Below are 25,706 nucleotides of genomic sequence, written 5' to 3' on the forward strand. Positions count from 1 at the left end.
TTCTTATGTATAATGCTTTGGGAACTCAGTTTCAGTGAATATTTGTTTCAGATGCAGGAGACAGTTTGGGCAGAAGTGATAACATGAACAAGTGGGAAGGACTTAGGGGCAGGAGTATTAGCAGCTGTGCAGGAGGATACGTCTGTTGGGTAACATCTGGGCACATCGGGGAAGCAGAAGGTGTATTACTAGTCTTCTCTTTTGCTCATTATTCGGTGTTGGTCTCTAATCCATGGGGTGGTATCACCAGTGTCCAGGACAGATATATCTCCTGGCTAAGATCTCTCCAGAAAGCCCCTCATGGATATACCTGCAGATGTATTTCATAAGTGAATCTTATTTCAGTCAACTTGACTGTGAAGAGCTACCATCACAGCCCCATATGCAAACAACATGCTCCTATACCCTGTGGTATTTTGTTTGCTGAGCTATTTCTTCAAGTATTTGGAGAGAGAGGATGCCAGGAATAATGATATCCAGAGAATATAGAAAAGTACACTGTAGTTCCTAGTTTCACTCTGGATCCCTCAACCCAGGTATGAAGTATTGTACTGTGCTCTCTGCCAATCTTCAAATTGCCTCGGCCTCCTCATCCACACAAATCAGTTCAACCTGCTCGTGGCCATGAACAAAAGCAACCCTTCATTCCCTCACCCCTTTATCACTTCAGTTCCTTTGCTATGCACTTAGTCACAGTAGTGAGGAGAGTGACGAGTGACTAATGGCAGCAGACAGTGAATCTAGAAGTAGAGTCAGAGGAAAGCAGTACTGCAATTTCTCAGAAAATTAGGAAACAACCTACCTCAAGAGCCAGCAATACCACTTTTGGGTATATATCCAAAGGATGCTCAATCATACCACAAGGACATGTGCTCAGCTACGTTCATAGCAGCATTATTTGTCATAGCCAGAACCTGGAAACAACCCAAATGCCCCTCAACTAAAGAATGGATGAGGAACATTTACACAATAGAGTACTATACAGCAGAAAAAAATGACATCTTGAAATTTGTGGGCAAATGGATGGATCTCAAAAACATTATATGGAGTGAGGTAACCCAGACTCAAAAAGAAAAATATAATATGTATTCACTCATAGGTGGCTTTTAGACATAAAACAAAGGAAAATCAGCTGAAAATTCACAATCCCAGAGAATCTAGGCAACAAAGAGGACCCTAAGAGAGATATACATTGATCTAATCTATATAGGAAATAGAAAAAGACAATCTCCTGAGTAAATTGTGAGCATGGAGATCATGGGAGAGGGTAGAAGGGAAAGAGGGAGGAAGTGAGGGAAATGGAGAAAAATATAGCTAAATTAAAACAATTTAAAAAACCAGAAAGGAAAGAAAGAAGGAAGGAAGGAAGGAAGGAAGGAAGGAAGGAAGGAAGAAAGAAAGAAAGAAAGAAAGAAAGAAAGAAAGAAAGAAAGAAAGAAAGAAAGAAAGAAAGAGAAGGAGTAAAGAAAAAAGAAAGGTAACAGGCTTCCAGTGAGAAAGACCCTGAAGGAGACTGGGAGTCTGTCAGAGCCACCAGGATGTTCATTGACCATATGGTTCGATAGGACATTTTTAAAATGTCTTGAATAAAACATGTAAAGCCTTGAAACCATGATTTCTATAAAAGAAAAGTCGAACACAAATTCATTGCTGTGCTTAGCCTGTGTTTGATGCCTGCTCTGTGTCAGTCATTGCCTGATGTCCTGTGGATAGCTTTGAAAAAATAAACAAAAGTCTGTTGTCTCAAATGTACACCTGAATAACATTCACCAAAACTATGTTTTTGTTTTTGTTTGTTTGTTTGTTTGTTGAGACAGGGTTTCTCTGTGCTTTTGGAGCCTGTCCTGGAACTAGCTCTTGTAGACCAGGCTGGTCTTGAACTCACAGAGATCCGCCTGCCTCTGCCTCCCGAGTGCTGGGATTAAAGGCATGCGCCACCACCGCCCAGCCCTCACCAAAACTATGTGCTAAAAGGTCTTGCAGCCAGACCCTTGGAAGCAGAAACCTGCAGAACTCTGCTCCCCTTCTGTGTTATTGCATCAATATTCCCTCTCTACTTTGCAATCCCATCTTGTTTATTAATTTATCTGGTTTTTTTTTTTTTGTATTTTGCTCTTTTAATTTGGGTCCATTTTCCTGTTCAGATGTACATTTGAGACAACAGTGTTCAGAGAAACAGTTAATAAAGGAAATTTAATACCAAATAACTGTAATTGTTCTGAATCACAAGACAAATGTCGGGGTTTGGAAAGTGTCCCATGGTCTTTGTGTGTCTATCCCTGATGTCTGTCGTTTTGCTAGTCCACTGCTCTCTACTGAACTGGCACTCCACTTGATTTTTGGAACATAAACATTTTTGTTTACTGTAAGAAAGTTCACTTGGTATAAACCTACCCTACATTTGGCAACAAGAACATCAAAGAAAATATTTATTTCATGACTTCAAAGTGTGTGTGTGTGTGTGTGTGTGTGTATGCGCGCACATGCCTGTGGAGGCCAGAAGTCAATAGAAGGTGTTTTTTTCAATCACTCTTTATCTTATTTTAAGACCAGTTCCCTAGGAAGAAGGATGTTGACATGTTCACCTGGTTCCTTGCAAAGTCTTCCTGGGTCTAGGATCCAATCCTCATCTTCTGCATGTCAACAATTCTCACCTATTTATTTATTTTAGGTTGATCTAATTCTGGAGGACTGACTGACACTAATCAAACTCACAAGAGATTGATTAGGAATCCTTAATCTAATTTCTTTATATATAATGAGAAACAATGCTGCTTAATGAACCGAAATTTTCACATCAATTGGATAGCATATTCTGCTTCTTATGGAAAACTGTTCTTGGGAACTGAATTAATATGTGAAAGTTGCTGGGTAAGGAAAGAGATGAAGGAAAGGAAATGCAATTACCCTAATGAACTTATAATAAATTGCTGTCTCTTCTGTTGGCTACAGCATTGGACTTATTTGTTCATTCCACGTGTCCTCAGCATCTACTCTGTGCCCATAGTACTGTTGAGGTGCATAAAATGTGTGGAAACCAACGCAGAAAATAAATACAGAACAACATTGGTCAAGATGCCCCTGTGCACCAAACCTCTTGGTTTTATAATCACACAACACTGAATTTTCACAGAAAATTTTATGAGGAATTTACATTTTATTTTGCCCCTTTGGAGATGGTAATGATTTTTAATAAGATGCAATTTAAAGAAATTTGGATCGCACAGTTCAGGGTTTCATGATTACATATTTCTCAAACTCATGCCATTTATAGCATATAACTCAATACAGCTTTTAATTACATAGGAAAAATGAAAAGTTTATAAATAAAAATGTGGAAAATTCATGCCATGGATCCCTAGTCTACAAGCAGGGTATGGGAGTGCCACATCACCTGCATTGTTTCAAGCTGACTGCAAAAGTCCCCTTGAGGCATATTGACCAAAGAAGAACAACAACTTTTTCTTCTTCCTCCTCTTCTTCTTCTTCTTCTTCTTCTTCTTCTTCTTCTTCTTCTTCTTCTTCTTCTTCTTCTTCTTCTTCTTCTTCTTCTTCTTCCTCCTCCTCCTCCTCCTTCTTCCTCTTCCTCTTCCTCCTCCTCCTCCTCCTCCTCCTCCTCCTCCTCCTCCTCCTCCTCCTTCTTCTTCTTCTTCTTCTTCTTCTTCTTCTTCATTTTTTGAGATAGGGTTTTTCTGTAGCTTGGGAGCCTGTCCTGGAGCTAGCTCTTGTAGATAGACCTGGCTGGCCTCAAACTCACAGAGATCCATCTGCCTCTGCTTCCAGAGTGCTGGGATTAAGCATACGCCACCACCATCCATCTTCCTTACAACTTCTTAAGTGATTATCTCTGAGGGTTATGTATAATTTTTGTGGCCTTAGATAGGTTCTGGTGCCTGATTGTTTGATAACACATGTTATTAGGATCAGCAGAGTCTGAGAAAGGTGGCCCTGTGTTATATGGGTGTCTCTCTTTCTATTAGCTGACAGTCTCAGTTACAAAGAGGTTTCCACAGAAGATTGACTTCTCAGTTGTAAGGAAGAAATTCAATATTTCAAGTTCTCAAAGCCATGGTTGCCTCATACTTGAATCTCCTATCATTTGCCCTGCAGACTTACAAAGTTTGGTCAGACTTGCAAGATCATCCAGCCAGTTTTTCAATCTTTCTCACCCTCTCCCCATCTCTCCCGCTCTACCTGCTTCTCCTCCCCACTTTCTCCCTTCCACTGTCCCTCTCTTCTCTACTCCTATCATTTCTATTTCCCTAGTAAACTCTAACTAATGAAGATTTTAGTACCTGTCTCCATCTACAAGAACAGAGAAATCTTTATGCTATTAGGACAACAGAATTCTGAAGTGCCAGGAACCAGACAGAAGCACAGATTGTGAGAGGCAAGATGATGAGCCTTGCTATACTACATGTCAGAATTAAATCAGCAACAAGAGTAACTTGCCTCATATGGACCTATAGTACTGTTCAGTTGATCCTGGTACCTCAGGAGGAAAATGCATACATAATCCATTAAATTCTTACTTGAACACTATGTGAAATAGTTCCGGGTTGAAGAAACAATGCCTAAGTTTAATTGTCCAAAAAGTAAAAACAAATTTGAACACTTGCCATATCTAAGCCTGTTTACAGTGGGTCTAGAGCCCCCTGAGCAAAGACAGTCGAGGAATCTCGAAGAGGATCCTTGCTGAGCCACTGAATACTTACACTGTTGATATTTCTGCCACCCCTCCCCAAAAGAACCAACATCTACAGATTTGACCAGCATGAGTGTACACGGAGGCATGAAGCACTCAGGTTTTCCATGGATATTTGTGCCTGGATTTAGAATAGCACTAATTCTCAGAGACCCAACGTATCTCTGTGATGCATTATCAACTTGGAGCCTCATAGAGCTCAAATGATCAATGGAGTTTTGCCTCAAGTACAGCTCAAAGGAAAACCCATTGGTTCCCACAAAGGCTGATTTTTTTTTCATTTTTTTTTTATTCTTTTTTAATTAAAATTTCCAACTGCTCCCCGTTTCCCATTTCCCTCCCCCTCCTCCCACATATTGCCCACTCCCCCCGCTCCCCTCCCCCTATCCCCACTCCTCTTCTCCTCCCCCCAGTCCATTCCCCCTCCCTCTCGATACTGAAGAGCAGTCCAAATTCCCTGCCCTACAGGAAGACCAAGGTCCTCCCACTTCTATCTAGGTCCAGGAAGGTGAGCATCCAAACAGGCTAAGCTCCCACAAAGCCAGTTCATGTATTAGGATCGAAACCTAGTGCCATTGTCCTTGGCTTCTCATCAGCCTTCATTGTCCGCCATGTTCAGAGAGTCCAGGTTCAACCCATGCTTATTCAGTCCCAGTCCAGCTGGCCTTGGAGAGGTCCCAATAGATCAGTTCCACTGTCACAGTGGGTGGGTGCACGCCTCGTGGTCCTGATTTCCTTGCTCATGTTCTCCCTCCTTCTGCTCCTCATTTGGACCTTAAGAGCTCAGACCGTTGCTCCAAATTGGGTCTCTGTCTCTCTCTCGATCCATCGCCAGATGAAAGTTCCTGTGCCATTCTCCTTGGCCTCTCATCAGCTCTCATTGACCGCCACATTCAGAGAGTCCGGTCTTATCCCATGTTTTTTCAGTAGCAGTCCAGCTGGCCTTGGTGAGCTCCCAATAGATCGGCCCCACTGTCTCAGTGGTTGGGTGCACCCCTCATGGTCCTGACTTCCTTGTTCATGTTCTCTCTCCTTTTGCTCCTCATTATAACCTTGGGAGCTCAGTCCGGTGCTCCAGTGTGGGTCTCTGTCTCTATCTCCATCCATCGCTAGATGAAGGTTCACAGTGCTGTCTCTCCTGGTGCCGCAAAGGCTGATTTTTATTATCAACTTGTTTGGGCCATGAGGCTCAGCTAGTTGGCCAAATTATTCGGTAGGTATATGTATTGGAGATTGTCTTGACTATTAATTTATGTAGGAAGATCCAGGCCCCTTTGTGTGATACCTGTCCCAGGGAAAAAGACCCTGAGCTATCCAAGAAAGTAGCTAAGCATCCATCTGTATGTCAGCTAGCCAGGAACAGCTATCTGCTTCAGTTCCCAGTTCGAGTTCCTGCCCTGACTTCTCTCAGTGTTAGACTGTCAGTCAGCTCGGAGTTGAAATAAACCCATTCCTCCCCTAAGGTGCTTCTCGTTAGGTGTTTGTCACAGCAACAGGGTAAAACTAGAACAATCATAGTTTTCATTTGTTCCTATTGACGACTGCTTCCTTCTACTGCCGTATGGACAAAGAACCTGTCCGTGTTTTGCTTTACAAATTTCCAGTTATGTGGCAGGGAAAGGAACATTTATGCTTGAATAGGTAAAACTTAAGATTTTCTGAAGAATTCCATATTCAACATAGAAATCTAATAACTAATTCCACTCAGTTGATATTTCCAATTCTACTCTAATGATGGGAATAAATGTTCTTGATTAGGAGCTTAGAAAAACAGACTGTGATAAGGCAGGCTGCTTTTGAAGATACTGCCTGTCTTAGTTCTCTTATATGCAGGCAGCGCTCATCAGCTCAATTGATAAGTCTCTGCACTGAGTTTCAGGTTGAAATGTCATGGTGGTACGCAACTTATTCCTTGATTGCTCAGAAAGCTTCCTGGCTTATTTTACTTCAATTTCCACTTTTCATATCACCATGCTCCTCTGAAAACACATTTCAGACTTTTATGGTGGCATTACAGGGGGAAATTATCAATGTCGATTTTTACAAAGTACTCAGGGAAAGTATCAGGTGTTGAAATCTAAAACAGGCCATCAGGATGATCTTAAGCTCACTGGTGTAATAGTTACTGGAAGGAGCCTAAAAATATTCACCAGCACACAGACACAACTCCCCAGGCATGCATAGAACAGGAAATAGTAGGGACTCGACACTTGCTATTTAAACCAAACATTAGTGTAATAGAAGGTATTTGCCTGTGTCAGCAGGAGTAGCGTCATAAATGCTGCAGACTTACATTTTTCCATTGATAACATTGCAAGGGGACCATGAGAAGATGCAGCCACAATGTGTCAAGAATAGAAATAGATGTGTACACACACAAAAAAAAAAAATTCCCAGTTCTCATCCCCATTTTAGAAAGGTGAATTGGAACGGTAAAACGTTGGGCAGCAGGTGTTCCACCATAAATAGATTGAGAGTTAACAGTCACATGCTTACTTTGGATATTGTTAGTCTGCTATTGCAGGGCCCATGGCCTGGCAAGACCTTAGCTACTTCATCCAAGTTGTCCCAAATCTCAGATTCTGGAAAATTCAGAAGTCATTCCTTCTAGAAAGCACTAAGACTGTACATATCCAACCAAAGGTAAACCTATACAAAGTACAGAAGACCCATAGGAAACCAGTGTAGGTCAATTTGTATATGCCTAGGGATACAGCAACCATCTGCCCGCATAGTTATACTACCACAGTCATTTTTACCTTCATCCGTTTAGAAAATTAATTTTAGTTTTATGTATATAGGTGTACATGTGACCACAAAGGCCAGAAGAGGGCATCAAATCCCCTGGAGCTGTAGTTCCAGGCCTTTATGAGTTGCATGAAGGGCATGTGAGAACACACCTCCAGTCACCTCGAGAGCAATGCATGTTCTTAAACACTCAGCAATCTCTCTACTCCCTTTCTCTTTTAAATTATTTTTATCAAGCTGTATATTTTTCTCTCTCCCTCCCTCTCCCATTCTACCCTTTTCCATGATCCCCATGCTCTCAATTTATTCAGGAGATCTTGTCTTTTTCTACTTCCCATGTAGATTAGATCCATGCATGTCTCTCTCAGGTTCTTCTTTGTTGTCTAAGTTCTCTGGAATTGTAATTGTAAGCTGGTTTTTCTTTGCATTATGTCTAGAAGACACTTATCAGTAAGTACACATTATATTTGTCTTTATGGGTCTGGGTTACCTCACTCAATATGATGTTTTCTAGATCGATCCATTTGCCCACAAATTTTAAGATGTTGTTATTATTTTCTGCTGTGTAGTACACCATTGTATAATTGTACCACATTTTCCTTATCCATTCTTTGGTGAGGGGCATTTAGGCTGTTTCCATGTTCTGGCTATGACAAACAGTGCTGCTTTGAACATAGGTGAGCACATGTCTTTGTGGTATGATTAAGCATCCTTTGGGTATATGCCCAAAAGTGGGATTGCTAGGTCTTGAGGTAAATTGTTTCCTAACTTTCTGAGAAATTGTCATAGTGATTTCCAAAGCAATTGTACCAGTTTGCACTCCCACCAGCAATGAAGGTGTGTTCCCTTTACCCCTCAACCTCACCAGCATAAGCTGTCATCAATGTTTTTGATCTTGGTCATTCTGACAAGTATAAGATGGAATCTCAGCCTTGTTTTGATTTGTATTTCTCTGTTGACTAAGGATGCTGAGTATTTTCTTAAGTTATTTTAGATTCCTTTGTTGAGAGTTCTCTGTTTAGGTCTGTACCCCAATTTTATTGGATTAATTGTTCTTTTGATGATCAATTTCTTGAGTTCTTTGTATATTTTGGAGAACCGCCCCTCCCCATCCAATTTGGGGTTGGTGAAAATATTTTTTTCCATTTTGTAAGCTGCCGTTTTGTCTTGCTGACCATATCCTTTTCTATACTGAAGATTCTCAATTTCAGGAGGTCCCGTTCATTAATTGTTCTCAGTGTCTGTGGTACTGGGGTTACGTTTAGGAAGTAATCTCTTACGCCAATACATTCAACTGTACTTTCCACTTTCTCTTCTGTGAGGTTCAGTGTGGTTGGTTTTATGTTCAGGTCTTTGATCCATTTGGACTTGAGTTTTGTGCGTGGTGATAGATATGAATCTACTTTTATTCTTCTACACATTGATATCCACTTATGCCAGCACCATCTGTTGAATATTCTTTCTTTTTTACATTTTATACCTGTGGTTCAGAATCAGGTGTTTGTAGGTGTGTGATATCTGGGTTTCAGTTCAGTTCCATTGATCCTCCTGTCTGTTTTTATGCTAGTACTAGGTTGTTTTCAGTACTATAGTTTTGTAGTAGAGTTTAAAGTCAGGGATTGTGATGCCTCGAGACGTTTGTTTATTATACAGGATTGTTTTGGCTATCCTGGGTTTTTTGCTTTTCCACATGAAGTTGAGTATTGTTCTTTCGACGTCTGTGAAGAATTTTGCTGGGATTTTGATGGACATTGCATTGAATCTGTAGTTTACTTTTGGTAAGATTGCCATTTTCATTATGTTAATTCTACCTACACAAGAGCATGATGGGAGATCTTCCCATTTTCTAGTGTCTTCAATTTCTTTCTTCAAAGATTTAAAGTTCTATCATTACAGGTCTTCCACTTGTTTAGTTAGAGTTACTCCCAAGATATTTTATGTTATTTGTGGTTATTGTAACGGGTTGTTCTTCTCTTATTTTTTTTTTGTCAGCCCATTTATCACCTGTGTACAGGAGGGCTACTGATTTTTTCAAGTTTATCTTGTATCCTCCTACATTACTGAAGATGTTTGTGAGTTTCCTTGGTAGAACTTTTGGGGTTGCTTATATAAACTATCATATCATCATAAAATAGAATTTGACTCTTCTTTTCCCATTTGTAGCCCCTTGAACTCCTTTTGGTGTCTTATTGCTCTAGCTACGACTTCAAGAACTATATTGAATAGATATGGAGAGAGTGGACAACCTTGTCTTGTTCATGATTTCAGTGGGATCGCTGGGAGTTTCTCTCCATTTAGTTTGATGTAGGCTGTTGACTTGCTGTATATTGCCTTTGTTATGTTTATGTATGCTCCTTGTACCCTGCTCTCTCCAAGACTTTTATCATGAAGGGATGTTGTATTTTGTGAAAGGGTTATTCAAAATCAAATGAAATGACCATGTGGGGTTTTTTTTTTCACTTTGTTTATTTGGTGTGTTACCTTGAAAGATTTTTGTATGTTGAACAATCCCTGCATGTCTGGAATGAAGCCAACTTGGTCAGGGTGGATGATTTTTCTAATATGTTCTTGAATTCTGTTTGTAGTATTTTATTGAATATTTTTGCATAAATTTTCATGAGTGGGATTGGTCTGTAATTCTCTTTCTTAGTAATGTCTTTGTGTTGTTTGGATATCAGGGTAATTGTAGCCTCATAAAAAAGAGTTTGGCAGTGTTCCATCTGTTTCCATTGTGTGCAACAATTTGAGGAGTATTGGTACTAGTTCATTTTTTAAAATCTTATAGAATTCTGTGCTGAAAACATCTGGTCCTGGACTTTTTTTGGTTGGGAGACTTTTGATGACTGTTTCTATTTCTTTAGCAGTTATAGGTCTATTTAATTTGCTTATCTGGTCTTGATTTAATTTTGGTAAATGATATTTATGCATAAAATTGTCCATTTCTTTTAAGTTTTCCAATTTTGTGGAGTACAGTCTTTCGAAGTATGACCTGATGATTCTCTAGATTTCCTCAATGCTGTTGCTATGTCCCTGTTTTTGTACCTGATTTTGTTAATTTGGATATTCTCTCTCTGCCTTTTAGTTAGTTTGGATAAAGGTTTGTCTATTTTGTTGATTTTCTCTAAGAACAAACTCTGTCTCATGGATTCTTTGTATTGTTTTCTTTGTTTCTATTTTGTTGATTTCAACTCTTAATTTGATTCTTTCCTGCCATCTAGTCCTCCTTGGTGAATTTGCTTCTTTTTGTTCTAGAGTTTTCAGGTGTTCTGTCATCTCAATATTGTGGGATCTTTATCTAGGCATTTAGTGCTGTGACTTTTCCTCTTAACACTGTTTTCGTTGTATATTAAAGAGTTAAGTATGTTATATGGCCATTTTTGTTTAATTTTAGGAAGTTTTTAATTTATTCTTTCATTTTTTTCCTTGACTCATTTGTTATTCAGGTGAACATTGTTTAATTTCCATGTGTTTGTGGGATTTCTGAAATTAGTGTTGCCATTGAATTCTAATTTTAAGTCATGGTGATATGATAAGATATGTGGGGTTATTCCAGTATTTTTTGTATCTGTTGAGGTTTACTTTGTTACCTAGAATGTGGTCAATTTTGGAGAGGGTTCCATGAGGTGCTGAGACAAAAAGCATATTCTTTTATGTTTGGATGGAATGTTCTATAGATGTTTATTAAGTCCACTTGAGTTATAACATCTTTCAGTTCCCTTATTTATCTGTTCATGTTTTGTCTGATTTACCTGTCCAGTGGTGAGAGTGGGATATTGAATTCTCCCACTACTAGCTAGTGTGTGGTGTTTAATGTGTGATTTAAGCTTTAGTAGTGTTTCTTTTACATATGAGGGTGCCCTTGTATTTGGGGCACAGATGTTCAGCATTGAGATTTCCTCTTGATAGATTTTTCCTGTGACTAATATGAAATGTCCTTCTTTGTCTCTTTTGATTGATTTTAGTTTGAGAAATATTTTGTTAGATATTAGGATAGCTACACCAGCTTGTTTCTTAGGTCAATTTGATTGGAAAATTTTTTTCACAAACCTTTATTCTGAGGTTATGTCTGTCTTTGAGGTTGAGATGTGTTTCTTATATGCAACAGAAGAATAGATTCTGGTTTTGTATCCAATCTGTTAGCCTGTGTCTTTAATGATGAGTTGTATCCATTTATATTAAGGGATTGAACTGACAGGGATTGCTATTTCCTGTTATTTTAGTTTTCATTGTTGGTAATATTATTGTGTGGTTTCTTCCCCCTTCTTTGGGATTTGCTGCTGTGAGATCACCTATTGTCTGTGTTGTGGATATAGCTAACTTCCCAGGGTTGGAGTTTTTCTTCTAGTACTTTGTGTAGGGCTGGGTTTGTAGCTAGGTAATGGATAAAGCTGGTTCTGACGTGGAATATTTTGTTTTGTCTGTCTATGGTGATTGAAAATTTTTCTGGCTATCATAGTCTGGATTGGCATCTGTGAACTCTTAATGTCTGCATAATGCTTGACCAGAACCTTCTGACCTTCATTGTTTTTATTGAGAAACTAGATGTAATTCTGATAGGTCTAGCTCTATATATACTTGGTCTTTTTCATTTGCAGCTCTTAATATTCTTTATTCTGTACATTTAGTGTTTTGAATATTATGTGGCAAGGAGACTAATTTTTGGTCCATTCTATTTGGTGCTCTGTGAGCTTCTTGTATTTTCATATGCATATCTTTCTGTAGGTTGGGAAAGTTTTCTTTTATGATTTTGTTGAATATATTTTCTGTATTTTGTGTTGGACATTTCCTTCTATTTCTATTATTCTTAGGTTTGGTCTTTTCATGGTGTCCCATATTTCCTGGATATTTTGTGCTAAGCTTTTGTTAGATTTAACATTTTTTTGACTGCTGAATCTATTTCCTCTATTGTATCTTTAATGCTTGAGATTCTCTCTTCCATATCATGTATTCTGCTGTTTATGTTTGCATTTGTGGTTTCCGATCATTTTTACTTATTTTCCATTTCCAAAATTCCCTTGGTTTGTGTTTTCTTTATTGTCTCTATTTCAGTTTTCAAGTCTTGAATTGTTTGTTTCACATGTTTGATTATGATTTTTTTTAAAGAGTTTTGTAATTTCTTTCAAATTTTTGTTTGTCCTTTCCTTCATTTTTTTTGAGAGAATTTCTTCTTTTCTCTTTAAGGGCCTCAAATATTCTCTTAAAGTTATTTTTTAGGTAATTTTCTTCTGCTTTATCTGTATTGGGATGTTCAAGTCTTGATGCTTTAGAGCCATGAGTTTTTGTTGGTGTCATGTTATTCTTTGTGGTGTTGAGTGTGTTCTTCTTTTGTCCACCATATTTTCCTCTGATTAGTATAGTTGGGGCCATGTCTCTGGTGATCACTCTTCCAGTTGCCAGTGGATCCAAGGCTCAGATGGTTACTCCTCATGGTGGAGTCAGGGTCATGGTTCCAGTCACCTCTGAAGTCATTCAGCATTCCTAGAGGTCAGGTCTCTAGTTCAGGCCTGTTCCCCCAGAGGTCGCTGGCCTGGTCCCGTGGTGGTCACTGGCTTGGGCCTGTTCCCATAGGGGTCACTGACTCAGGCCTGCTCCACTGAAGTTTGCTCTCCTGTGCTTGATCCAGCTGAGGTCGCTGACTGGGGCCTACTTCCACAGAGGTCACTGGCCCAAGCTTGCTTCTATGAAGGTCACTAGCTCAGACCTGTTCTAGCAGAGGTTGCTGGCTCAGGCATGCTCCCATGGAGGTCACTAGCTCAGGCCTGCTCCAGTGGAGGTCAGTGGTTTGTGCCTGGTTCCATGGAGGTTGCTGCCTTGGGTCTGCTCCTGTAGAGGTCAATGGTTTGGGCCTGATCCTGCAAGTGTCCCTGTCTCAGGCCTGCTCCCACAGAGGTTGCTGCTCTGAGCCTGGTCCCATGGAGGTCACTGGTTCTGGCTTGGTCCAAAGGAGGTTGCTGGCTTGGGTCTGCTCTTGCAGAGGTAACTGGCTTGGGCCTGTACTGGTGGAAATTGCTGGCTCTGGCCTGCTCCCGCGGAAGCCACTGACTCAAGCCTCTTCCAGCAGAGGTTGTTGGCTCCCCTCTTTCTTTCTTAAAGACTCTGGGCTTATTAGTATATTAAATTAGCTCATTCTTCCCATGAAAAATTGAGAATTTATAAGGGACCAAATAGGTTCTCTGTAATTCCTCCAGATTTAAGTAAATCATTATTAATGTTTTGATGTGTTTTTCTCTGTATCTAGTATTAGAAATAAAGATGCATGATACACATGATAAATCATATAAGTATATATATATGTAGAATATAAGTCCTAATTTATAACAAATACACAATAAACATATTACTGCTCCTATTTATTTACATGTTTACTTTTATTTTTCTGTATTAATATATACTAATATTAGGATAGTATATTTGATTTTTTTCCTACCCACTTGTCTACTTTAGATACAAAATGTGACTTTTTTATGTTTTCTCTGCATGTACATATGTGTAATACATGAGTACAGTACCCATTGAGGCCAGAAGAGGGCAACTGGATCTCTTGGAATTGGAGTTATAGATGATTATGAGCTACCATTTAGATACTGGAAACTAAACCCTATTTTTCTGGAAATCAACCAATGCTCTTAACCTCTGACCCATCATTTCAGCACAGTTTCCAAATTTTGACATTACAAGTGATGTAATAAATTTATCTTTGTAGAAAAAGTATGGGTTTGCACCACGGGTTCTGTCTTCAATTTTGAGATCTTTAAATAAACTAAAATATCAGGACGTATTTTTTTTTTAGGTCTATAGAATCCAACTTTAGAGTTCAGAAAGTAGGAAGAGTTTTATTAGGTATTGCCCAGGATATTAAAACTCTCATCTGCTTTGCTCTAAAGCTCTAGGTTTTCAATGCCAAGGGAAATTTATAAATCAAAAGAAAAAGACATGCAAATTTGTTAAGAATAAAATCTCCTTGGGAGTTGGAAAGATGACACAGGAGTTAAGAGCACTGACTACTCTTCCAGAGGACCCAGGTTCAATTCCCAGCAGCACCAGGAAATCTGACGCCTTCTTATGGCCTCAGTGAGCACGGCATGCATGTGGTATATATCCATAATGCAGGCACAACACCCATACATATAAAATAATTAATGAAAAAATCAAACAGTCTGGTGAGATAGGTACTATCATTTATTAAAAATAGAAGAATATTTAAAACTCCTGAGTATCAAAATGTGGGTAGCTAACAAAAGCTGCCAAAACATGTCAACCAAGGGCAAAATAGACCCCTGATAATACTAACTAACCTGAAAACCCAAGGACCATGACAATCCTAAATCACTCAGACTGTTTCTCCCTCTTTCAAAGGTCCTCGATGAAATACTTAGACTCTGCAGGTCAGGTTGTCAACCATCATTGATTGTTTCTGCTTTAGTGTAATCAGAACATATACTAATCAACAGAGCAAGATGCATGAAATGAATCATTTCGAAATGCTGGGGAAATAGGAAATCATGCTCAGTGGACCCGTGTGAGTTCTCCCAGTCCCTGGGATATTACCCTTGTAACAAGCCATGGCTTTGCCATGAAAATTCTCATTTGTGTGCTTGAGAAGAGCTAGAACATATCCATAATTAGCATAAACACATGCCAAACATTCTCTTTCAACAACTTGTCAAGAAACTCTCTATGAAAAAGACCTCACAGAGCTTTCAATATACTCAGAAATTTTATCAAAGGATAGAACTTATGGATTAATGTTCTATGGTAATGGCTTTTATTATAGTATTGAGGACTTTTCTCTGTCCTAAATTTTACCAAGGTCGAGAAAACTGGCAGAAAATGCTCTTCTGGATTTGGAAAAATCTGATTTTGATAAAGGGAATCCCATCTCTGAGAAGGAGTATATAATATCTATCCTACATATTACAAGTACCTAAAAGTACAAACCATAGTACTGACTTAACTTTAAAAATAAATAGTGCATCTTACTGAGATATGTTCTTTGAGTGTATCTAGTATGGAGAAGGGTGATCCCAAGATCAGTGTCTGGAGACCAAGGCTGCCTACGGTTCTTCTATCTCCCTATTGCAATAACAGACCCACAACAAAGGAGTTATGATGCCCAAAATTCCTAATGACTGAGAAACTTGGTTATAATGGTAAAGATGGTCTAGAGTGGGTGAATTCTGTAAATATCATTCAAGACTTTGTTTCTTCCCATAGTTATTTCCCATCTTTCCCAAGACAGGTGATAACATAGCTCATTATGGTTCATTTATTGGGTCTGGAACAAATTTGATTTTGGTGGGGGAATAAAAATGACCATAATAACACTTGGAAGATACACTGGCTAATGACAATTGACACAGGTTTATGTTAATCTCACTGGACAAGAATAAGATTTTTGAGCCAAATTTGACACAACCTTTAATTAAATAATGGCAACATCCATTCCCAGGTCCCCAGAATTATAAAGACAACCCATAAGACCACCGTATTTCCCATCAGGTCCAATCAGAAACAAGCATATCCTGATACACTTACTCTATACCATCCCCTAACACCCACAGCCAAATAGGAACAAGAATACACCCTGATGTATTTTCTGCCTGCATACCTCCTGCAAACACATGGTCAAGCACATACAGTGCAGTTGGGTGAAACAGACTTGTTTAGGGGAGTGAAAACAGGTGATCTGTAAGCTCCCATGAACAATAGCCTCCAGCGTTTCAGGAAGTACTTGTCCTTGGGCAAGGTGCTTATAAGCTAGACGAAAGTTTGTTTTATGGATCTCTTAGGTACAGTACTTAAAACATAATTTGGCTCTCACATTTATTACTGTTATTGCTGTATTGTTAGTTATTTTCCCTATTATTTAAGGCATCATTTGAACATGAGTCAGAAGATATTTCAGTCAGAGCCTCTTGTTACCAACCACACCTCTTACACCTGTTTCATGAGGACAGATCCAGGAGGAATATAGCCAGTGCCCTTACAGAAAAAAAGAAAAAAAAAAACACTTAGCTTTCCTACCATTGGAGGACACAGACGGAAGGTGACATCTATGAGTCAGAAGAAATTCATTTGATAGGGTTCTTTCTTTTATATCAATACTCAGCTAAGCTAACGCACTTGGGAAAATTAATTAACTTTCTCTCCACGATCACACTGCTCATCTCATCCTTAACTCACAAGCCCGAGCTTGGCAGTCAGCTTATGATTAACACTTTACACACCAAGCTCTGAACGGCTTCCCACATTTTGAAATACTTTTATGGACAGAAAGAAAATGAAGTAACTGGGAGATAAAGTCTGTGTTGTGCTCCATGGAGCCCACCCTAGATACCAGCTCTAGCAACCTGGCCTTCAATTTCTCAGGTTGTAGAACTGCAAGGATCTATTTTTTGTAAAAACCTCACTTTATGCTATTTTACCACAGTGATCTGCCTTGAGGTGTCTGACACTCAACACTGAGGCACAAGGATGAAGGAATTCCAATAAACTGGGTACACTTGAAACAGAAATTGGGGAGTTTCTTCTGTTCATCTATAGAGTCTGACACAGAAATTTGTACTTAAAGTCTGGCAAACCCTGTCATTTGTAATTGTGACACACTCTCTCATTTTATCTTCTGGAAACATGTAGAATAATCCAGATGTCTTCTGTACATGCAGTTGCTCTAACATATTTTTATCCGCGTTTCTTCTTTGGCAGGTACTAAAGGATGAGAGATGTAGTCTGTCCTTATTCCCTCCCTGAGAGCCAGGCTCTTAAAAGTTCCATTCTGAGAAAGCATGGAGGGAAGGTTGTTTGGAACTTTCCATGGTCGCTAAGTTCAGCTGTGACAATGAGGACTAGGAGGATGAGATCCTCCACCGTAGTCTTGACGACTCACCAAAAATCAGCATTCCACGCTGCCCTTCTGTTTCAGAAGGTGAGAACTGCCAAGGTCCTTCGAGGACCAAGGTTATAAAATTTAGATTTTTCTCCATGGAGCACAACACAGACTTTATCTCCCAGTTACTTCATTTTCTTTCTGTCCATAAAAGTATTTCAAAATGTGGGAAGCCGTTCAGAGCTTGGTGTGTAAAGTGTTAATCATAAGCTGACTGCCAAGCTCGGGCTTGTGAGTTAAGGATGAGATGAGCAGTGTGATCGTGGAGAGAAAGTTAATTAATTTTCCCAAGTGCGTTAGCTTAGCTGAGTATTGATATAAAAGAAAGAACCCTATCAAATGAATTTCTGTGATTTTTGAAGGGACTTTATTGAAGAAGCTTAGAAGTCTAAAGATCATAGCAAAATGGTTTCAGTTATTCCCAATTCACTGTGTCAATAATCCTCAATCAGTAAATCTAAGGGATCTTGAATTTCCCTCCTGTAGTATAAATCCAATAAACTGAATTTATAAGTCAGAGGTGGACGGTGGCTCAGTAGAATGCAGTGCACTGTCTTCTAAGGCCCAGGCTCGATGCTTCCTTCTCTGTGTGCATTTGCTTGTTTGGCCTTTCAGTCCCAATCTTGTACTTTGTCTGCTTTGTCAAGCTCTCCCCACCTGCGTCATCACTGTGCTGAATTAGACAGGAACCGAGTAATTATTTAGTTTCCACTATGTACTAAGAAACCTGCGAATGTTGTTCAAAGCCTTGCTACAATGTTTGACATGTTTTAAATGTTCAGTGAACGTACATGTTTTAAATGTTCAGGGAACGTGTGCCAAGCGAATGCCTTTGTGAGTGAGTTTCACGTGATTTCCCAGTGATTATTACGTCATCGACAGCACAAGCTTTGCTGAAATGTTCTGCTAATTTGGAGCAATGAACAGGGTTTGCTTGTGTGGACGGGTGGAGAATGGCCCTGTCACATGGGTGCAGGAGACCCTGGAGGCCAGAAGAGGCCTTTAGATCCCCTGGAGCTGCAGTTCCAGGCAGTCCTGAGCTTCCCAGTGTGGATGCTGGGATACAAACGTGAGTACTCTGGAAGAGTGTTAATGCCCTTGCCCACCGCGCCATCCCTACATCACTAAGATCAGTTTCCTCTTAACTGTCTCATATTTTCTTATCTTGGAAACTGGTGAAAAATGTTTGATAGGATGAGGTCAATTTTTTTTAAAATAAATTGTTTTAATTAATGAAACTTGTACAGATTTTTATAACCACCTCCATCTGAGCATTACAGCCGAAACTATGAATTCTAGAAAGAGATAAAATATAGAGAGGGAACCTGAGACAGGTAGGCTGCTCTTAAAGTCATTCATATCTTGTGATTTTCATCATGGTCATTATGATCACTACCACCACTACCACCCAGGCCCAGAATCATAACACTGCGTTCACAAAGGCAATACTTATGTGGTCTAAACAACTAGAAGAAGCAGAGCAGGAGAGGTCACTCCCACGCCATATCCAACCTCCCCAGCGAGTCAGATCTCCAAAGCCCTTCTCTAGAATCTAGCCTCCTGATTCTCTGACCCTTCCCCTCCACGCACCCTCCCCAATCTTCCATACCTAGTCTGGGTCACATATCCAGTGTCCAGGCCTAGTCTGGCTGATCCCCATCTGTGCAGTAACCCACCTGCAGGAATCTGCTAGAACCCAGAGATTCCTTCCACAGTGTATCCAACCTCTCCACCCAGTCAAACCTATACCCACACTCACACACACAAGGGAGTGAGGGTATGGGGCTCAAGGGGGAAGGGAGAGAGAATTATAAAAACCCTTTAAAAATAAATTGCTATTAATTCGGTGGCTTATTAGCAGCATGAACTCATGTTCCGAGGGCTATACATATAAAAGCCCCCACTGCAAGGTAGTCCTCAGCACCTAGGACCTCCTTCTTCCCACTGTGTGTGAAGAGCTTACTTGGTGGAAACAAAGATTCAGGGCTCTTCTTCTCTCTCCTAGAAGCACCCCTAGTCCACTTGTGAGGGCTCCGTCTCATAGCTTCCACCACACTTCTCTCAATGCTGTCACAGGATGGTAAGAGGGTGCCAGGAACTGTGAGACAAAGCAAGCTTTCCAAGGAGACATTTCCTGGACAATCAAGTCTTCAGTTTCACTCCCCATTTTCAAAGTGAATTATTTCTAAAAACTGACAAAGTCAGCTTAGTTTGTATTTTAGCAGAGCTAATGAGAAATACTAGTAAAAAGCCAATGGGTCACTGTGATCCCTTCTTCTGCCCATGTAGAGCGGTTCCTCACAACTGTGTGCCAGGAACCCTGCCATGACACAAGTGGACTGAGCATCTTCCAAATATTTACCCTCACAGTGCTCCCCAAAGGCATGTGTGACTTGTAGCGAACAGAACTTTTTTTTATTTTTTATTGTTTATTTATTTATTAAAGATTTCTGCCTTCTCCCCGCCACCATCTCCCATTTCCCTCCCCCTCCCCCATCAATTCCCCCTCCCTCATCATCCCTAAGAGTAATCCGGGTTCCCTGCCCTGTGGGAAGTCCAAGGACCACCCACCTCCATCCAGGTCTAATAAGGTGAACATCCAAACTGCCTAGGCTCCCACAAAGCCAGTACGTTCAGTAGGATCAAAAACCCATTGCCATTGTTCTTGAGTTCTCAGTAGTCTTCATTGTCCATTATGCTCAGCAAGTCCGGTTTTATCCCATGCTTTTTCAGACCCAGGCCAGCTGGCCTTGGTGAGTTCCTGATAGAACATCCCCATTGTCTCAGTGTGTGGGTTCACCCCTCGCGGTCCTGAGTTCCTTGCTCGTGCTCTGTCTCCTGCTCATGATTTGGACCTTGAGATTTCAGTCCGGTGCTCCAATGTGGGTCTTTGTCTCACGAACAGAACTCTTAATTCCCATGGTCCTACTCACTATTCCCTCCCCGGGAATAAATATCGTCAATTCCTCTATGGGGCAGCACTAGGTAAATGTTATAAGTAAAGACTGATGATCAAGAGTCTGCCACAGAATATGAGACAGCAATGCAGCAATGTGAAAGTATGCTTGTGTGTGCATACACACACATAGATGTAGATTATTTTCCACAGCTAACCAAAACAGTCCTTGAAGGCAATGAATCAATAATATAAACATTTACAGGTAGTACATATATCTACACATAAAGACATTGGCTACTCAGAACAAATCAGATCTAATTACATGTCCTGGCACCCACACATCTGCCTGAAACAAACACTCAGTTCACATGACAGAGCGTGTTTCCTCCAGCAATTGAGCTGTATTCCACATGTGGACGAGAGTTCAGGAGAAGAGCTCCTGAACTCTGAACAACTGTGAGGATGCCGATTAATGGGATTGTAGACAAATCAAAGCCAGGGCTGGTAGGGCCGTGACAATTCAAATTGATGACCAGACAACCCAGAAGCTGGTTGCTGCTCTAAAGAATTGTGTGTTGACATGGAGGGCCCCAGGAAGGGAAAATATTTAAGATCTCCTGGGTAAAGTGAAAGTGGGGGTAGAAGGGAGGGGATGGGAACATGAGGGTCCAGATGGCCAAGTTGGGGGAGTGACAGAGAGGGAGAGCAATGAAAGAGATATGTTGATGGAGGGAGCCAGTATGGGGTTAGGAAGAACCCTGGTGCTAGGGAAATGCCCAGGAAATCACAAGGATGACCCTAGCTAAGAATCTAAGCAATAGTGGACAGTGTTCTGGGACTGGCCTTCCCCTATAATCAGATTAGTGACTACCCTAATTGTCATCAGAATTAGATCCAGAAACTGATGGAAGCAGATGCAGTGATCCATACCCAAGCACGGGGCTGAGCTCCTTGCGTTCAGTTGAAGAGAGGGAGGAGGGATCATATGAGCAAGGGGAGTCAAGTTCGTGACTGGGAAAACCACAGAGACAGCTGACCTGAGCTAGTGCAAGCTCACGGACTCTGGACTGACAGCCGGGGAACCTGCATGGGACTGAACTAGGCCCTCTGAATGTGCATGACAGTTATGTGGCTTCATCTGTTGGAGAGGTCCTTAGTAGTGGGACCAGGACTTGTCCTGGGTACATGAATTGGCTGTTTGGAACCCATTTCCTATGGTGGGATACCTTTCTCAGTCTTGATACAGTGGGGAGGGGCTTGGTCCTGCCTCAACTTAGTATACTAGACTTTGTTGACTCCCCAAGGGAAGCCTTACCCTCCCTCTGAGGAGTGGATGGGTGGTGGGATGGGGGCAGAGGTAAGGAGGTAGGAGAAGATTCTGGAGGGAAGGGGAACTGGCATTGGTATGTAAAATGGAAAAAAATTAAATAAAAAAAGAATTGTCTGTTGCTTTGTTTTTGTTGTGGATAGATCTTGAAAATCTATTCCTATAGTTGTGAGTCACGCAGTCTGTGGGGTCCCCCTGCTGGCTCATTAACTGTTAGAAGCTTGAACCACTTACAATCATCTGCTAAATTTCAGTTCTAGAGAGAAAAAGGACACCAGAGGGGATCTTTAGTCTGGAAACCTCCAGTCTCTAAGGGAATGTGGAGGTGGGACTAAGCCTCTTTAAGGGGACAAACAGTGAAGCATAGCCCACTGGTCTGCATGCCACACACTTAATGCTTGGAGATTGGTTACTGATGTTTAATGCTTCTGGTTTTATAGCAAAGGATGCTGAGAATGAACAGTTATCACTCTGTGGTCCAGCAGTGCTTGTCTATCTCAGATGGCACTCACTCTCTGGAGTGTACAATCACCAGTTCACCTGCTCCAGTTCTATAGTGTACCTGCTTCACCTCTGGATTCCACCGGGTGTTTGAGTCTTGGGTTTCTGTTTCGAATCACATTCTCCAAAGCCCACTACGGTTTATTTCATAACGCATACTACAGCTGGTTCCAAGTGCAAACGCATTGTTATTTTAATGCAAAATAGAAAATGTACCTGATGGCAGAAGCCATAGGAACTCTCGTTTAGGACTTAACTGCTTATAAAGACACATTTCATGCTGCTTAACATTCAAATGTATAAAGCACATAAGGAAACTGCTTATAATAATAAGACTAATAAACGAAAGCACCTTGCGAAGCTGCTTTACTCTTGAATCCATTTCTGCAGCTGCTTCAGGAGAGAACAGAGATTGGTATCTCACAGGGAAATAGCAGAACAAAATATGTACTGTCTGGGAATGGGCTGAAAAGAATAGCTGGGGTCATTCAACCTCATTGAGACCCGACCCCTACAGGCTGGAGTGCAGGAACCGCAAGCTTCCTTCACACCGAGATTCAGTGAAAAGCAAAGCCTCGTTCAGTGTGTTAAATTCGGTGCTATTGAGAAACCTGAAGCTTCTGCCATCTGGCTACTTGCTAACAGAGATCACAGGCACCTGGGAGCTCACAAAGTGTTAGTCACGTTTATGCTGCTTGGATATTTGGCATGAAGCAAAGCTCCATGAAGGGGGTGGGAAATGCCTAAAAATCATAAAATAATATTATCTGAGAACTCTGTATGATTTTCCTTTCCAAGGTCAGGTACTTCCCTTCATCACATCAGTCCACAAACGCCCTTTCCTCTATCTTATTGACCTGGCCCTTCTGTGACAAGATTATACAGACCGGCACATGGTGAAGACCTCTGCCTGGTGAGGATTCCTGGGTCTAAACCATGACTCACACTAGGAAGTTGAGACAGAAGTATCAAGAGTTCAAAGCTAGTCTCCACTACATAAGGAGCTCCAGGTCAGTCCTCTTTGAAAAACAACAATAAGAATAAAAATAAATAATAAAAAAACAACAACAAAAGGAAACTGACTCAGCCACTGAGGAACTCTTGGGTTAGCTCCTAATGCTGGTAAAACATCATTTTGAAAAACATGAAAATTTATTATTTCTCTTTGTTGACTACAATATCATATTTATGCTTGTGCATGAAATCAATTGCATGTGTTTTCCATGTATAACATTTTAAATGACAAACAAAAACCATAGCAAGCCCGGCTCATGTACGAGTGTTAAGCACAACTCAACTGTGAGCAAAGCTACGCTTCGAAGACTGCCTTTGGGTGAGGATCTTGCACACCGACCTCCTGTTTTTTCGAAAAGGCCAGTGAACTAAAACCTAAAAGTTGAAGAATAACCAACATCATGTGTTAGCTGATTGGCCTGAGCCAATGACACAGACACCAGGCAGCTGGTGTCAGAGGTTCCAGCTGCTTAGGTCACATTTGCTTGAAAGACCACACAAGTCTCCAGGGCTCAACACACCATGTGTGTCCCACAGAATGAGTAGGTGTGAAGGGATCATGAGTGTCTTCTTACATTGATATTCAGGCCCTGGTCCTTTTGAACAATGCAGAATTCATCTAAGGATATTCCATAGGATGTTACGTGGCTCTTTAACGAGAAACAAAGGAGATGGAGGAGGGTGCTCATAGTTATTTGGAACCTATCCAATGAAATAAAAGTATGGCAAAAGGGATTCTTCCAAGGCTTTTACCCTCTTGATGTGTAATGTATTCTGTGAATTTACAGAAGATGTCAGCTACGTTTGTACTCAATGAGATTTGGTGGCAGAAATGTATTAGGGGAGGCCGCACAGTAAGCCAGAGCTCTGGGTCGGGCTGTGCGCGGGGCCACGGGACCCGGGCTGTCTGGCCCCAAGAGCTCGTGCCTGGGACTGCAGGAAGCCCGGCTTGGGGTGGCTCCGCCCCTTGGAGCTGCGGCCACGTGCGAGCAGCAAGCCCGGACATGCTATGGCCACAAATCCGGGGGTCCAAAAGGGGTTATAGGTGGGCAACGGAGGGATGCCTGGAGTTACTGTAAAAGACGTTAACCAGCAGGAGTTCGTCAGAGCTCTGGCAGCCTTCCTCAAAAAGTCCGGGAAGCTGAAAGTCCCTGAATGGGTGGACACAGTCAAGCTGGCCAAAGAGCTTGCCCTCTATGATGAGAACTGGTTCTACACACGAGCTGCCTCTACAGCACGGCACCTGTACCTGCGTGGTGGTGCCAGGGTTGGCTCCATGACCAAGATCTATGGAGGACGGCAGAGAAACGGTGTCAGGCCCAGCCACTTCAGCAGAGGCTCCAAGAGTGTGGCCCGCCGCGTTCTCCAAGCCCTGGAGGGACTGAAAATGGTGGAAAAGGACCAAGATGGGGGCCGCAAGCTAACACCTCAGGGACAGAGAGATCTGGACAGGATTGCCGGACAGGTGGCAGCTGCCAACAAGAAGCATTAGAACAAAGGATGCTGGGTTAATAAACTGCCTCATTCATAAAAAAGAAAAAGAAAAGAAAAAGAAATGTATTAGGGCAATTTTGATTACATTGGCAGCTGAGAACCTTCCTTTGCATTTCAAGGTCAGACACCATGAATGATAACTGCCTTCGAGTAGATGGAGCAACCCCACCTAGCGGGAATGCCTGTCACTGCTAATAGCCTCTCCTTGGCATCAGAGCACACCGACACTTCCTGGAGAAATTGAAGTAGTGTGCATTTGATGAAGACAGTAAGCTTCATCTAGAGAGACAGTTCATAATTACAAACGATGCCTGGACTTTCAGAAGATGAAGGATTGGCTCTCAGAATTCACATTAGGTGACCCACAACCACCTGCAACTCCAGCTCTATGGGATCCATCAACTATTCTGTTTTCAGTGGGTGTCAGCACTCATGTACAGATGCACACAAGTAAATACATGAAGAGAAAAAATAAGTAAATCATAAAAGGAAAGCAAACTTGCTCTGCATACCTTAGAATGCAGGCTGTGGCACTAACCAGCACCCCTCCATGTGCACATTTCTCTTTACCCGGAGCTTAGTGATGACTACATTATTGCAATATCTGTAATGAAGTTGGGGAAGTGGAAGAAATATACAGAAACCCTGCCTCAGACTGAGTCAGATGACCAGTTTCACCTTCATAGCTTAGAGCCATTTCCTCAAATACTAAGATAAACGTGTAATCAAAGTCCTATCTCAAAGGGCAAAGCTCTTGAGTGGCTTCTGTCCACCCACTGGGAGTGGAGCCCGGATTCTGACCAAGGAAGGAAGATACAAGTACATAGAGACTGAAATAAACCTGAGTTTTCTACATGGCCACACAGACGGGTGAGCCCTATCTGTCATCCTAGCTGTTGGAGGTAAAGGCAGAGGATCGGTGGTTAATGGTCATTTTTGGAACGTAATGAGTTGAAGTTCAGCCTGGGGCACAAGGGGCCATTCCTCAAATTGTTTTCTTTCTTTTATTTTCTCTTTTCTTTTCTTTTCTTTTTTTCAAACAAGGTTTCCCTGATTGTGCTGAAACCCCCTCTGTAGACCAGGCTAACCTTGAACTCACAGAGATCCATCTGGCTCAAATTGTTTGCAATTA

General features: G+C 41.2%; 1 protein-coding gene across 1 annotated transcript; it reads left to right on the plus strand.

Annotated features, from left to right (window-relative positions):
* Positions 1–24,133: 24,133 nt before the first annotated feature.
* On the plus strand, positions 24,134–24,584 carry LOC130865473 (40S ribosomal protein S19-like). Its single transcript, XM_057756542.1, has one exon. It carries the CDS (start codon positions 24,141–24,143, stop codon positions 24,570–24,572), a length of 432 nt encoding a protein of 143 aa, XP_057612525.1. The 5' UTR covers positions 24,134–24,140; the 3' UTR covers positions 24,573–24,584.
* Positions 24,585–25,706: the final 1,122 nt, after the last annotated feature.

This window comes from Chionomys nivalis, chromosome 23 (assembly GCF_950005125.1).
Source record: "Chionomys nivalis chromosome 23, mChiNiv1.1, whole genome shotgun sequence".
NCBI lineage: Eukaryota > Metazoa > Chordata > Mammalia > Rodentia > Cricetidae > Chionomys > Chionomys nivalis.

Coding starts and splice junctions, on each gene's coding strand:
- LOC130865473 (XM_057756542.1), top strand. CDS start 24,141: ATGCCTGGAGTTACTGTAAAAGACGTTAACCAGCAGGAGTTCGTCAGA.